This window comes from Lytechinus pictus, chromosome 16, assembly GCF_037042905.1.
Source record: "Lytechinus pictus isolate F3 Inbred chromosome 16, Lp3.0, whole genome shotgun sequence".
NCBI classification, from domain to species: domain Eukaryota; kingdom Metazoa; phylum Echinodermata; class Echinoidea; order Temnopleuroida; family Toxopneustidae; genus Lytechinus; species Lytechinus pictus.
Genome location: NC_087260.1, coordinates 27,740,112 through 27,755,608, shown reverse-complemented (window position 1 = coordinate 27,755,608; position 15,497 = coordinate 27,740,112). Strand labels below are relative to the sequence as shown.

Genomic DNA, 15,497 nt, shown 5'->3' with positions numbered 1-15,497 from the left:
ACAGGGGGGATGGGGGGATATATCCCCCCCCCAATATTTCAAGTAGGGGGATGGCCTGTATTATCACCCCCCCCCCCCAATAATTTAGGGTAGAAAAATTATAATAATGATGAAAAAATGAAAAGTTTGATCAAGAAGATGATAGTGATGATTATAGTATGCCATCAATCAGTTTGTTTCCCTCGCAATTTGTGTATATTGTTATTAAATAAAAACATTCCTTTCCAGGACTTTTAAACAGATAGGTGGAGGTTCAAGATGAAAAATAATGAAATGTTTATGTAAATGATATTTTTTAACACATGACATAAAAGGACCCCGATGAAAAACAAATTTTGTTGATAGGGTGTTCCATCCCACCAGTGGTGAATAAATTAATTTTAATAAATCAATTAATTCAAAAGGGTGGAAAAATAAACGGGAGTAAAAGGGTAGCAAGATAAACGGGGAAAAACCCATGGACGTAAATCCCAGAGGGGTAGATCTTAAAAAAGTACAAATAACTTTTCTCAAATTTACCCCTTCCCACATCCAAGTGCATGATGTTTGTCCCATTTAATCTACAACCCTTAATATGATCATATTTTTACAATTTTTTAATAAGTGAAATCAATTAATGGTTTCAGAAAGAATAATCATTCATTTCTCTCTAAAGCGTATCTTCGGATATGAACATCGGATGTTTTTTTTTCATGTTATTCTTGTTATTGTTATGGACTTGAATAACTAAACTTGATTGATTTTTTCTTATTTTGGCTAAAAGAAATCTCTTTTGAGTTTGGAAAGGGATGACAGTGTTGTGCATTCTATATGAGCACACTCATGCGGTACGTAAATTTCATTTTAACACATATATTAGCTGATATTACACACTGATGGTTCAAGAAAATGTTGGAGAAATATCATAACATGACAGTTGAGTTTTGTTTTTATGTTTGCTTTTGTTTCATGCACTTATAAAGCATTTAAAACATATTAAAATCCATGGTTAAAATCGTCTAAGGAATGACGGTAAGCCCGATGGCGCACGATAAGCCACACAGTTTGTGATTTGTGCTAGCCTTAATTTGTCCGAATCTGCATTTTATGCCAGTCGGGTTAGATTTAAGAGAGAAGTTGTATACATCATGCTCAATAAACAGATCACTTTGTACATGGTCCATACTATTTTTGTCATTTTTTCTTTCGTATGAGTTTAGAAAAGGCTTACTTGTAACACAAATTGAATTTTCAAAAAAATATATAAATACAGTACACTGCAACAATGAAGGAATTTCCAAGAACACCATGCATATCAACCACTCCCAAATGTCCTAACTTGTGATTTTAGTGGGGGTAATGTTGAAAGATCACCATCCACAAGAACATTTGTGTCAATCATCCCCCCCAACCAAGAATACCGATCGACACCCATGGTTGCTGTAAATTATTAGTTTTTTCTCCGGGGTTTTTCTATATAGCTGTGTTATCGCTTCTCGGCTCACTGTCTCACATCTCCTGGATGATTAACAATAAAATGGTCGAATGCAATAATATTTATCAGTATTTTTTATGCTTTATTTTTATTGGTTCTATTACATTTGTAATATCATTCACTCCTGGTCGCGCTCTGAATGTTATGCGATTAATACGAGCTCCCGCGTTCGCTCCTGCATGCAGCTGTATTATCCCTCTCTCTCTCTCTTTTTATTTTACTTTTCTTCTTTACTATACTCTACCATAGCAGTAAAGTGGATGGATCGCGGCCTCGGATTCTGGCAAAATGTCTCATCTTTTGCCAAATGAATTGAGGCAATTAAAACGGCCCAAACTCGGACCCCCTGGATATTATCCACAGGATCCGAAGCAGAAAGAGGTATGGTACTCATATATTATAATATGCTTCATTTCTTTTAAGATCTTTTCTATATATTTCGTTTGAGAAAAAAAAGATCGCTGGAATAAAAATACGGCTGACGCCGGTTCCGGTGTGAAGCTTTGCCTGTTTGTTAGGCGGCTGGCGCTGGCGAGTCGGCGCTGACCGCGGCCGCGGGACAGAGTGAGAGTGGCCTTGTATTTTTAGTAAGTGGCCTGGGTTAGTATTCTGAATCTGAGATTCATTTTATCTCTTGATGTAGTACTAGTTATCCCTTTGGCAGCTCATACAGAAGTATACCATAAGCTTCGGTCTCTGTTATGTTGGTTGTTCCGCTGAACTCCGTTGGCTCCACTCACTGCTCACCAAATAAATTTATAGTTAGCCTATACAGAGACCAAAGTTCTAGCTCGATCTGTACAGACTACAGGGGACTCAAAAGGCCATATGTTTATGTATTAAGTTCGGCCAAAACAAGGAAGTGAAGTTGCGCGACAGCCGAAGTAAGTCACTGTTTTTTCCCCGTTTTGGTGCATTTCAGGCCAAAACGGAATAATCTTTATTTTGATACAGTTCTTTTTATATATTTTTATGAAATAAAGACAAAAATCGATGAGCCCCATCGGGGGGATTTTGCATTGTTGACCCCCTAATGGTGGCTGTATGATAGCGAGCCGTCTGTGTACGAGGAGAAATAAAAAAATAAAAAAAATGTTAAAATTAAAAAACTCCTTGAAACAGACGGCTGCCAGCTGTCTAATACAGAAGCTATACTGGGATCTCAGATAAAATATTTTTTTTTATCTCACTGATCTTAACTGAGATAAAATTTATAATACTATACCTTTAAAATATCTCACATTGTAACACAGAATTGGTATTCTGAGATGAGAGCAAAATTTATCTTCAAACTTCACACCTACTTTCATGACTTTGATAATTGAAGCAATATAAATAGGCCTATCCAATATTAATTATGAGAAACACGCTTTTACTACACTTTATAGCTCTCTCATCTCACTCAACCAGTGGAAATTCATTCCGCCAGGAGGTATGGCAAAGGAGTGAGATTGCATCAATTTATTTGCTTCAATACGCTTGCACTTCACGCTAGCTCGTTGATCGTCTTTTTTTTTAAATGTACATGTATATTGCATCTTTTCGAGCATTGTTTCAGAGACAATATTAGTCAAGTATCAAGAAAAGTCTTGTGAAGTAATTCCTGATTGTACAGACAGGAAGAATGCTATTAATGCTACTCTCAATGAATATTAAATTTTTCCTCATTTTCAAATCAATATTTGGAGATAATTCACCTAGAAATATTGATGAAATCAACGTCACAGAAGCAAAATAGCCCCTACCCTCTTTTAAGTCTATTTTATTTTTTCTTCAAAGTAACATGAGCGCAGGCACATCATTCGCGTTGCAATGGTAGATATGGGATGTGCAGTGTGTACGTCTACGCAGGCATTGTTCTGTAGATACGCAAGATGAAATTTATGCGCAAGAGAAAATTTAGAATCTTATCTGAGAGATAAAATGTCATCTCAAGAATACCAACCTTATTTGAAGAGATAAAATAAAATATTTTAAAGATAAAATGACCCCAGAATACTGCCCCTGGAGAGCTGGTGGGTGGCAGTGGCAGAGAAAGCTTTCTCTATTCGAAAAGTGGATACTGAAAAATAGGTCGCGAATGCATCTTGTCTCATAGCCAATTACATATTTTGTTAATGATAAATTTGCAGTTGCATCGGTTAAACTCAAGTTCTTAATTTGCTTAAAGTTAAAAAGGTCAAGTCCACCCCAGTAAAATGTTGATTTGAATAGCTCAATGCTGAAAATTTCATCAAAATCGGTTGTAAAATATGAAAGTTATGACATTTTAGTTATGACAAGTTTCGCTTATTTTTCACAAAACAGTGTCAGTGAATATGCACAACTCAGTGGTATGCAAATGAGACAGTCAATGATACATGTAGCTCCCTCACTATTTATTTTGTTTCCTTTTGTTTGAATTGTACAATAGGGGTCTAGATCTAGACCTATTTCATTTTTCACAGATTTGACAATGAATGAGGACCAACTTCACAGAACCATATAGTATTAAACAATACAAATTCCACATATTCAGAGAGGAATTATTAATTGTTTCATTTGACAATGAGGAGAAAATTAGAATTCATAACAAAATACAAAAGAAATAGGCCTAGTGAGTGGATAACGTCATCAATCTCCTCATTTGCATACAGACCAGGATGTGCATATAACTGTTTTGTGACATTAAGCAAAATTTTAAAATGTCATAACTTTTTTGATGAAGTTTTCAGTGCTATGCTTGTTGGATTTTTCTCTTTTTATTCAAATAAACTTTTTGTTGGGGTGGACTTGTCCTTTAAGTTCAAGAGTTCAATATGGGAGATTGTCTCCCATATTGGCTGTGTGCCTCTACTGCCATACATAAGAAAATTAAATGTAATTAAATCTAGAAAGTTATGAAACATGTGAAATACAATATCATGACCAGCATATTTCTAAAAACTGAAACAACTGATATAAATGCATTATTTTTATGCAGGATGAGCTGACAAGTACAAATGTAAAGCAAGGTTTCCTTAATGGACCTCCACATAGCCTGTCAAATGAGGTAAGTTTTTTTTTTACATATATTTAAAAAGTATTTTTATGATTTTATTATTGTGTGTAATTTCATTTTTTTTTTTAAGTTTTCTAATGCACCAAACACAACTTATCTTTCATGGAGTGTCTATAGCTTATATCTTGCAAGCTTTAAAGGAAAATAAAACATTTGGGACAAGATACTGTAGCTTGTGTGAAAACAGAAAAATAAAAGAAACAAATCAACGAAAGTTTGAATAAATATTGGACAAATAATGAGAAAGTTATGAGCATTTGAATATTGCGTTCACTATTAAATGCTATAGAGATCTCCCATTGGCAATGCAACAAAGATGTGTGATGTCACTAAAGAACAACTCTCCCAGTACTTTTATAAATATTTCACTTAAAACTGCCTCTTTAGTACATCTATCGGTAGATCATGTATTCTTTCCATATTTTGAGTTTTAAAGTAGATTTATGTAAATATCCTGTACATGTTTTTTATTTATAATTAACTCCTGAAATTGCATTTGGAATTGAGGATGAAAGATGGGGAATACATATTATGTACATGTATGATAAAGTCACTTGCTTTCCTTATTTTGTCTTATTTCAGTATGGAACAGGGAAAAACTCTGCAAAGAACATCTACAAAAATAAGGTATGTTATTTATCTGTTTTTGTATTAATATGCTTTTTTTTTGGGGGGGGGGTGGGGGTAAACTTGAGTTTGATAATGATACACCTCAGTTCACTAGTCAACACCTTTTCAAAATTAGCAAAGTTTTTTTTCTTTTAAGGGTGTGTTCAATGTCGGTTTCAAAATTTGAACAGCAACATGAACCATGATTGAAAACGTGATTACAAAACACGATATAATGAGAAACAAAAGGTGTTTCTAATGTCCTCCATTCCCGGATGTAAAAGTAAACATCTTTCAAATCATGATTAAACGTAAAAAAAGATGCGTTTGTAAACGCGATCACCTCAGATTTTAAGACCTTCAGCATCGCGAATGCGACATTGAACACAATTGAGTTTTGAAACGTTTTTTAAGTTTGTTCTTGCAGTGGAAGCCTACACAAGCAGGTGCCAAATTGACCTTTCTTGTTATGGGTCAAACTGCGCAATAAAGCTGCGCTAACAAAAGCGGGAAATTTAAAGACGATCAACATATAAACAGCTTTATATTTTTTACACTGAACAGTGCACTGCTGTCGTGTTTGTGTTCTGTGTTTTGTAATTGAGTTTTCAATCATGATTCATGTTGCTGTTTAAATTTGAAACTTAAGTTACAGTCTGTTACATTGTGCATGGGTCATTGGAGTCCGAATACATTAGAACTTGGTTTTTTGTGTCACATCCCCAAAATCTGAACAATGTGTCAACATATTTACATAAAGATGGTCATACTTAAGAAATGTTTGCCCAATATTTATAATAGTAATGTAGGTCAGGTAAATTTCTGGTAGATTTTCTGAAAAGACATTGCTAAGGATTTGAAGAATGACATTGAAACGTATACTGAGGTAGGATGAAGTGCAAACATCTTATAATATAATATTTAAAAAAATAGCCCCCCCCCCCTAATTTCACAACAATGCCTCTCTGTAATAGCCGATGTGTTTTATGTTCAACCAAATTAAGTTTGGATAAAAACATATATAAGAAACCCCACCTTTTTAAAACATTTGGCAAATTAAGAACTGATGGCCGCAAACCATTTGCCAACACGTGCGTTTATTTATTAAGTATTTTGAAGGGGAACTGAAATCTTACGAGATCTAGCAACAAGCCTTCATATATATGGGCCATACGGTCATATGTGGATTATGTATGCATTCAGAAAAGTGGATCAAGGTAGAGATTTAAGTGGAGAGGTGAGAATGTGGAAGGTTGGAATGTAGAGAAATATGTGACCTGCCACCCCAAAACCAACAATATTGAGATTTTTCTTGAGCTTGAAAATTCATTTCCTAAGCTTTAAAATGATATATAATATGTTAAAAATTGACCAACAATAACCATTAACAAGTACTTGATTGAATGTGGAGGAATTTCAGCAAGAGCTTAAAAAATAAGGAGAAACAGGGTTTGAAGTTTAGGGGTCACTCAATCATGAGATGTGCATACTTTGTAATCTCAGTGAATCTTCCAAGCAGTCCGAAAAAGTAGTGTCTAAGAAACTCTTGTATCTTTTCGTTTATTCAACTTCACGACTTCAAATTTTTACAGTGTGAAGAAGAAGAATTGCTCTTCCAGATAATGTATTTTTGTAATTTTTGGTTTTTGGAGACTAAATTACTATTTTGGCTATTTACAAAGAACCTTACCTGGCGATTTATTGGTGGTTTTTGGGTGGTAGGTCACATATTCATTTGTGAGATGAGTGTTTTACAATCCTTAAAAGTACTGAACAAGAAAAGTTGAGAGAGTTGAGAGAAGGCTGGCTTGAGTCAGCAAGGGGAATTTCGAGCAGGAGAGGAAACTCAGGTTGACTGTGTGTTCAGTGGTAATTGGAAAATCTATCTTTCCACACGGCGTACATGTATGTAGCCCAAGAAAAATTTACATGGGGGCTCCGGGCAAATTTGCCCCAGAAATATTTGATAGGGTCAAATGGACTGTAAACTTGAATAATACAATGTACTGTAGCTACATGAAGTTTGGGCTGGTGAGCTCAAAAGTAGCCGCAGAAAAAACAATCTGTTGCATTTAAATCTTTTGTCTGTGCTCAAAATACATATAGCTCTGGAATAATTGGCTTGAAACATTTCTTATAGACATTTTATACCTGATGCTTTAAAGTTTTCTGTTACAGTAAACAGCCACAATATCAAATCAGCTTCTGGGTATTCAAGAAGTAGGTAAAAACATGGTGGTTGTGGTTGATTGTGGTTGATTATGGTACATGTTCGTGGTCCCAAACTTCAATATATTACAAGATATTCCTCTTAGATTGTCTTATTGATCAGTGAAACATGATTGAATGTCATACGATACAATTCATTTTTAGTAAGTAATCTCAAAAGTTTATTTATAAACATTTTTTCATGAGAAAATGTTTAGATATTGATCAACTTCCAGTTTATTATTTCATTATTGTGAAATGATCATATTGGCAAGGGTAAACAGTTATTTTATGTCTTCAAACATTACCTGGACATAAAATGATAAACATGTGCATTAAGAGTGAATCAAACATACATGTACATGTATAAAGGATGAGAGAGGAACACCCCCCAATAGTAAATAATAATAACAAAATAATAATTGTGATAATAGCAATAAGAAAGAATATACCAAATTTAATTTACAAGAGTTATTTCCATAGCCTGACAAGTCATACTGAAAAAGAAAACTTTATTTTACTTGGCCATGTGCCTTCACCAAATACTTGATGGATGTCAATTATTATATCATTTCATAAATGCAGTCATCAATTTCATTTTTAAGTGCTAAATACTGAGACTGATACTCAATACTCAAGTACTTAACAATTGATTTGACATGTGACAATCATTCAAATTAATGTGTCTCCTTGTAGTACTTTCTATCAACACTCTTACTGCTCTATGTTAACATCAGAACCTGCTCACTGCTGCATTGAATATTTTATTTAAAATTGTAGAGGTACACGTAGGTGCAGGTCTTACTGCACAGTTTACTGAGTACCCACTCAGAATTATAGTATCTGGGAAATTAAACTTAAAGGGATCATATGGTCCAGGCTGGAGATATTCATATCTCAATAAAATTCACAGAGCAAAATGCTGAAAATTTGATCAAAATCTGATAACAAGTAACAAAGTATTATTAATAATGATTATCACCCGTATCAGACATCTGAGCTGGTCATTTACAAAACGGTATTTCCCTGTATTTTATTATTATCAGGAAGGGATAGGTATATTGTTTATATTTTCCTCGGTCTCAATGCGCGTATTGACTTTGCATGCAGAGACGACGCAAAATATACCTTTGTATTTTCCCTGGTCTCACATCCGGGCCTTTGAGGATGCGAATGAAGTGATACGCTTCATAATGTTCCGCGTACCAACGATCTACGTCATAATAAAGACAACGCTGGATCTGGGCGCTTGCAAGTACGTCATAATGGTAAAGTGCAGAGCCTAGACACTGATATTATCATGACACAACAGAACTCTATTCTTAAAAGTTATCACTGTTATCATGATTTTTGCTCTAGATATCTGATTTGGATGATAATAAAAATATTGACTGCATTTCTTTCGGGGAACATCAAATATATTGCCCTTAAAAGACCCATATTGCCCTCATCTAAAGACTCGGGCCAATATGATTCTTTTGCTGGCAATATATTTGATGTTCCCCTCAAGACCAGTCAATATTATATAAATATACATTAGAGGGGCTGATGATGTCATATCCCCACTTGTTCTTTTGTATTTTATTATAATTAGGTTTATTCAAACATTTTCTACCAAGAAATAAAACAACTGGATTGACAACTGATTGTGCATTACCGTAGTTATTTGTTGCCGCAACTTATTTCATGATGGAGACACATCATTTACAAATGTATGAAAAAATGAAACATTTATGATTTCATGTAATAACATAAGAAAAAGGAAAGTGGGGATATGACATCAGCCCACCTACTGAATATTCATGACGATGTGCATATAACTGTTTTCATAAAATATTGATAAACTGTAAAAATCAATAACTTCGTTATTTGTTATCCGATTTTGATGAAAATTTCAGCATTTTGCTTTTTTAATTTTAGCCCAGACCATCCCTTTAAAGGGAAGCTCATCCTGATGCCAAGTTGATTTAGATAAAAGCAGACAAAATATAGAAAAAATATATAAATACATGTATTATTATCTAGGTTAACAAGTTGATTGAAATACATGTACATGTAAAAGGGTTCTGATGATGAGAGAGAAGTCAAACCTGATAATTTCTTCAAAGTTGGATGTGAAAATGAGAAGCTACTAGTCTGCAGGTACAGACCCTTGGTTTTCGCAATTCGCATAGTGCATAATACACAGTCTGAAGTAGTTAGACTAGATTCACTATGTTACATGTATGTGGCTGGCCTATTTGACACAGACAGAGTCTTTGGCGTCTAGTTTTCACTCTAGACCTGTTATTGGTTAAAGTGCCAAATATGAATCTGTGCGTGCAGACAAAGAAGCTACTGCATTTTGAAATATTGTTTACAGTATTTTTATATTCTTTTTACAAAACTGTTGTCCCGAGTGATATGCTAATGAGGGAGCAACATTGGTTGACAGTTGACACTGGCTATTCTTTTATTGGATTATGATTTTTTTTTTCAATTTCTTTATAGAAGCTCTTCACTCTTGTAAATCACAATGAAAGTTTGATAGAACAATGATGATTTGCATCTAATCTGGTGCTACATGTATTTTACCTTTTTGAATTCATTTAGGAGTCCTACATTAATTGGATATTTCAATAAGCTCTTTGGTGACTTTGATCTTCAGATTAAAGATTGCATGAACAAATGATGCATGTACAGTGTAGCACTGAAATAAATTGTTATTTTTTTAACCATCCTCAAATTTTAAATCCCAGGCATCTTTAATTACTATTGGTAAATATCCCAATTCAAATGCAAATCACTATTCAAATGAATTACTATTTTATCTGAAAGTGTACATGTATGCCTTGACATGCTTATAATGTGAAGGGGGGGGGGGATTACACCGGGGCTGGGGAAAATGTTATCCCCTCAAATGCTCAAATGAGCCCTGGAAACTGAAGAAGCCCTGGAAAGCTCCATTCATCACAATGTTAAGTTGATCCAATGTTGCAGAATTAGGCAGTGAAAAGTGAAAAGAACCCCCCCCCAAAAAAAAAAAAAATGAAAATAAAAGAAAACATCTAAGTGTGATGGATATAAAATAAATGTTTGTTTTATGGGATACATTTACAAATTTTATATTAATTTTGATAGGGTTCCTGAACATGATGTATTTTTGTCTTTTTTAGATAAGTATCTTTGATGTAGAATGGGCTGAAAATTTCAGGATGTTATCTTTGTCTGAAGCTTTCTAATACAGTAACAATAAATTAATACATTTGTAAAGTAAGTACTCAAATTGCTCTTTTTTTTTTAAATGAAAATAAAAATGATTCCAAGAGAGGATGCTAGATACCAAATTTGAATTTTTACAGCTGAAAAATGCTAAATTTAATGGCTGAAAAGCATTAATGACAACTGCTCTATGTACCTGTAGTATTTGAATTTTAATAATGCTCTCATGTAATGATTCAGGCAAGCCTTTTAAAGCACATCTATAAAAGCTTTATTGACCCTTAAATAAAGCTTTTATAGATGTGCTTTAAAAGGCTTGCCTGAATCATTAATTTTTGAAAGAAACAAAATACAGTTTACAATCGTCCAACATACATGTACATGTACATGTACACGTATTGGAATATTTGTACTTAAACTTTTTAATGAAGGCCATGATTAAGAATAAAAACCAATCTTTGAGCACATTTGATTTGCATAAATTCGATAAACATCAAGCTATGTACATGTAAATTAAACCCAAGGATATCAAAAAATTAACAAAATATAAATCTTTATTTTTTTTAAACCAACTAATACCGGTGATGGGATAAAAACTTGACAAAATATAGCAATATTTTCCCATTTTTTAATGTTTTTAGATTCAAAGTTGATGAGAAAAATGCAAAAAGGTTTGTTAATCCATTTGCAGGTTTAAATGTATTCAATCAATATTCATATTTTAAGAAAAGGATTTCCCTGGATATTGAAGATACAATGTTCCCATCAGTGAACATGAGCCGTTTTCATCCAGATTATCTTCTATCGAATGTATCCCTCATGTTTTTAGATTGAATACTATTCCAGACGGCGCCAACTACAATTTTCATTATTTATGCGCACATACATAAATGTCACGGCTCCTATTTTTTCTTTTCTTTTCAACAACTTCAATCAAATAGGAGTTTCCAACTTCCAAGGCTGAACCATATGGGATTCACATCTGTGCAGATACAATAGTTTAACGTTTCAAGCATGGATGTTACAAGTACACTGTAGATTATCACAAGTCTCAAAGAGAATTTCATCAAAAATTTCAATTAATTTCTCTCTACATGTATTTGCAAACTCTGATAAAAAGTAAACAAAGTTGAACATGTTTACATGTTGTAAATATTTTACTTTGTGAATTGGAGAGTATAGATTGCCAGAACAATATGATAGAATATATTAGGGTATGTAATTTGCATGAAGATCTGAAGACAGAAAAAAAAAATGTCCATGTTTGTAGGCCCTACTTACAAAGGTAAATTGCAAATTGGTCCAACACCATCAGGTCCAATTCCCACATCATCTAACATTGGTCTTTTAGTAATTTGTTTAACCGATTCATCAAATGATCAAATGGTCCAATTGTCATTTTCTCTGTTGACCATTTCGTCCAATGATTATAGTCTTCAATCATTTCTTGAGTTAACTTTTTTATGTGTCTCCATTTGGTCCACATACCACTTTGTCCACCTTGTCCATTATCCTGTGTTGGTCGAATTTCAGCTACAATGTAACAAGACTTTGTCTCTTTAATAGCCATTACATATACGTCTAAACCCATTTTGTCCACTGATCATTCGGTGCTCGTTTGTCCATTAATCATTTAGTCTAATGTTCAATTGGTCTAATAAAATTTAGTCTAATTTTCAATTGGTGTCATAAAAATTTCAAATACAGTAAAACATCCAATAGCAGCATAGTCTGATACATGTAGTTGTTTGGTTTACTAATACTATACATGTATTCAGGCATATGACATTTGCCATAATGAGGATACAACTCAATCACCCAGTGGGGGATCCTGAAATGTTCAAAACAACCCTAGAAACTAAAAAAGGATCCCTGGAAAATCCCCATTCATTTCAATGTTAAAGCTTATCCAATGTTGCAGATTAAGGCAGTAATTTGTGAAAATAAAAATTTGATATTTTTTTCCTGATTGCTTATTAGACCAAATGGTAATTTGGTCTCTTGATGATTGATTGGACTGAATGATAATAAACTGAGTGGTAATTGGACCAATCCTGGATGAAATGGGGCCCAGACATTAAAGACTATTCTGATAATATAAGGGCAAAATGATTGATGGACCAAGTTTTTGTTGGACAAATTGGTTACAGGCCAAATTAGAATTAACCAATTTGCAATTTGACCACTCGCTATTAGACTAATACCTTGGTCACATTTGCTCTACGGCGGCCGTACGGCGAGTAGAAAACAGCCGTTTTATTAATTTTAATTCAAACCACCTATATGTAGTTGGTACAAACAATGTTAAAACGGCTGTTTTCGACTCGCCGTACGGCCGCCGTAGAGCAAATGTGACCAAGGTATAAATGTCTGTTGGACGAAATAGTAGTAGACCAGACGGCTAATAGATCAAATTGAATAGAAGAAGTGGTTATTAGCCCAAATGGTTATTGAACGAAACAGTGAGTGGACAATATGGTAAATAGACCAGATACTGGATGATTTGTGTATCCGACCAGACGGGACTGTACCAAACAGAAATAAACCCAATGATGGATCCTTTGATTTGAGAAATAAACCCTTTTACCGTATGGTGTGTGGTGCTTGCTGATAAATAAAAATGAGTGACTATTATACAGCCAGTAGCAATTGAATTTTCTTGGAAAATTCTGTATAAGTGTTGTTGGTTTAAAATTTTTGCTTAGCATACTAGTATTCAGACAAGGGGGGGGGGGGTGGCAAACTTCAAATTGCCCTAAGCCCCTACCCCTATGTATTTTGTACTCTTTAGTAGTGTAGGGTTTAAAACTAAACACCTACTTGATGAGAATGAAATAATCAGTTTTAAAACAATGTTCAGCATAACAGGAACTTAACAGCAAACATAACATCAGGAACAGAAGACAGAGAATAACTAAACGAAGAGACTGGATCTGTAGTGTTGTATCTGTGAGTGTCTCATGCATTTATTAAAATGCTCTCTATATTTATACCTTTGGTCTTCCTCGGCCCACATCAACATTTTTGCTACCATAATATAACATTATTTAAATCAACTTAAAGCTAAATAATGAAATTAAAAATAGAAGAACCCAACTGAAATGTAGTAATCCAATTCATAATATAAACCAATGAGGAATAAGGCGAAGGTGATGAAAGATGTTTGGGTGATTATGTAATAATGGAATTAGAAACTAAGGAGTCAGGTCAGGGATGGAATGAGTGGAACACCTGAATAGAGAAGGAATGAAGATGACAATAGAGAATCAGAGGAAAAAAATCCAATGTGGAGAAGGATGAATGAAAACTGAATATAATTGAACTCAAATAACCTAAGTTCAGACTGCAAGGGCAGTACTGAAAAGAAATGCAAATGAACTCAAGTCTAGATGGCACAGAAATGTAATATAGCTGAAGAAAGCACAAGTTAAAGAACATGACAAAATAACCATCCTGCAGTAGTATGAAAAGAGCAACTCTCCTACGGTATGTTCAATTAAAAAATTTAGGCTAGGCTACAAACAATTAAAGGAAAATGAAACATTTGGAACAAGATGGCTTGTGCAAAAACAGAAAAATCAAAGAAACAGATCAACGAAAGTTTGAGAAAAAATGAATAAATAATAAGAAAGTTATGAGCATTTGAACTTTAGTTCATTACTGTAATGTAGATCCTCCCATTGGCAATGCGACAAAGATGTGTGATGGGAACAACTTTCCCATTACTTTTACTATTTCACGTAAACTGCCTCTTTTATTACATCTATCAGTAGATCATTTATTCTTTATGAGGACATGTAATACACATTTTCAAAGAATACATAATGGATGAAGATTTTTATCAACATAAGAAAGAGCAAAATGTGACATTTTTTATGGGTATTTTATAGTCCATCAAAGGGAAAGTTGTTCACCTCTGACATCACAAATCTTTGTCGCATTGCCAACTGGAGGATCTCCATAGCATTAATGATCGCAATATTCAAATGCTCATAACTTTCTCATTATTTGTCCAATTTTTTTCAAACTTTCTTTGATCTTATTCTTTATTTAGATTTTTCTGTCTCCACTCAAGCCCACTTGTTCCAAAGGTTTCATTCACAAATGAAAAACATTTTTGGATAGCATTAAAATGCCTTATTCCCTGTTTTAAGCCCTCCCACAACACATTGCAGATCAGTGAGTTTGACTATTAAAAGCTCAAACTTGGAGTGTATGCCTGGGGGGGGGGGGGCACTCCACTTTTCAAAGTATCCTTGAGGCTGTTCTCACTACGTTCCTAAAACTAGTTTACTGGAAACTAGTTTAACGCGTAGTGAGAACGTTCAAAGCGGTCTTGGAAGCGATCTTCCAAACCAGTTTGGAAAACTACCTCGCGATGTAGTTTTCAAGATCGCTTTGCCTCGTTAAACTGGTTTTAGCGTAAGTGAGGACACAACCGTTCTTCGGGAAGCGATCTTCGCACATTTTGAGCGCGCTACTCCACACGACAGGTGTAGAATGCCCATGCTGCGGTTTCGAATTTCGCGTGAAACGTGTCACCCCACTGAGAGCATTTCCATAGCAACAAGAGCGCTTTACGTGAAGTGATTTTGAAAACCACTTTCGTGTGATCAAGTGGGAACGCTAGCAAAGCGATCTTCCAAAGTGGTATCCTGAATCGGTTTCCAGTAAACTAGTTTTAGAAAGCGTAATGAGAACGGCCTCTTTTTCATTACTTTCATGTTTGCAATTTGGAAGAAGTCCATATATTCCCACATCCAACAGAAAATTGATTGGACACAACTGTGGTAGATGTCCTTGAAAAGATTGGGTAAAAAAGCAGTGAGTGAACGCAACCTTTATACACAAAGGCACATTCAGACAGCCTGAAGTTCGAGAATACCAGGAATTTTCTGATCATGAAATTTACTGTGATCTTGCTGATCAGAAAATATCAGGTATCTTTGGCAGTGTGAAAGCAAA

General features: G+C 34.4%; 1 protein-coding gene across 1 annotated transcript; it reads left to right on the top strand.

The window, feature by feature from the left end:
• Nucleotides 1–1,720: 1,720 nt before the first annotated feature.
• On the top strand, nucleotides 1,721–11,658 carry LOC129279431 (mediator of RNA polymerase II transcription subunit 12-like). The gene is made up of 4 exons (XM_064111443.1): nucleotides 1,721–1,855; nucleotides 4,437–4,505; nucleotides 5,097–5,141; nucleotides 11,474–11,658. Exons 1-4 carry the CDS (start codon nucleotides 1,763–1,765, stop codon nucleotides 11,534–11,536), a joined length of 270 nt encoding a protein of 89 aa, XP_063967513.1. The 5' UTR covers nucleotides 1,721–1,762; the 3' UTR covers nucleotides 11,537–11,658.
• Nucleotides 11,659–15,497: the final 3,839 nt, after the last annotated feature.

Excerpts from the sequence above, each read along its gene's own strand:
- LOC129279431 (XM_064111443.1), top strand. The coding sequence starts at position 1,763 with ATGTCTCATCTTTTGCCAAATGAATTGAGGCAATTAAAACGGCCCAAA. Across the intron at positions 1,856-4,436 it reads AGGATCCGAAGCAGAAAGAG|GATGAGCTGACAAGTACAAA; the intron begins GTATGGTACTCA and ends ATTTTTATGCAG. Across the intron at positions 5,142-11,473 it reads AGAACATCTACAAAAATAAG|GAGTTTCCAACTTCCAAGGC; the intron begins GTATGTTATTTA and ends TCAATCAAATAG.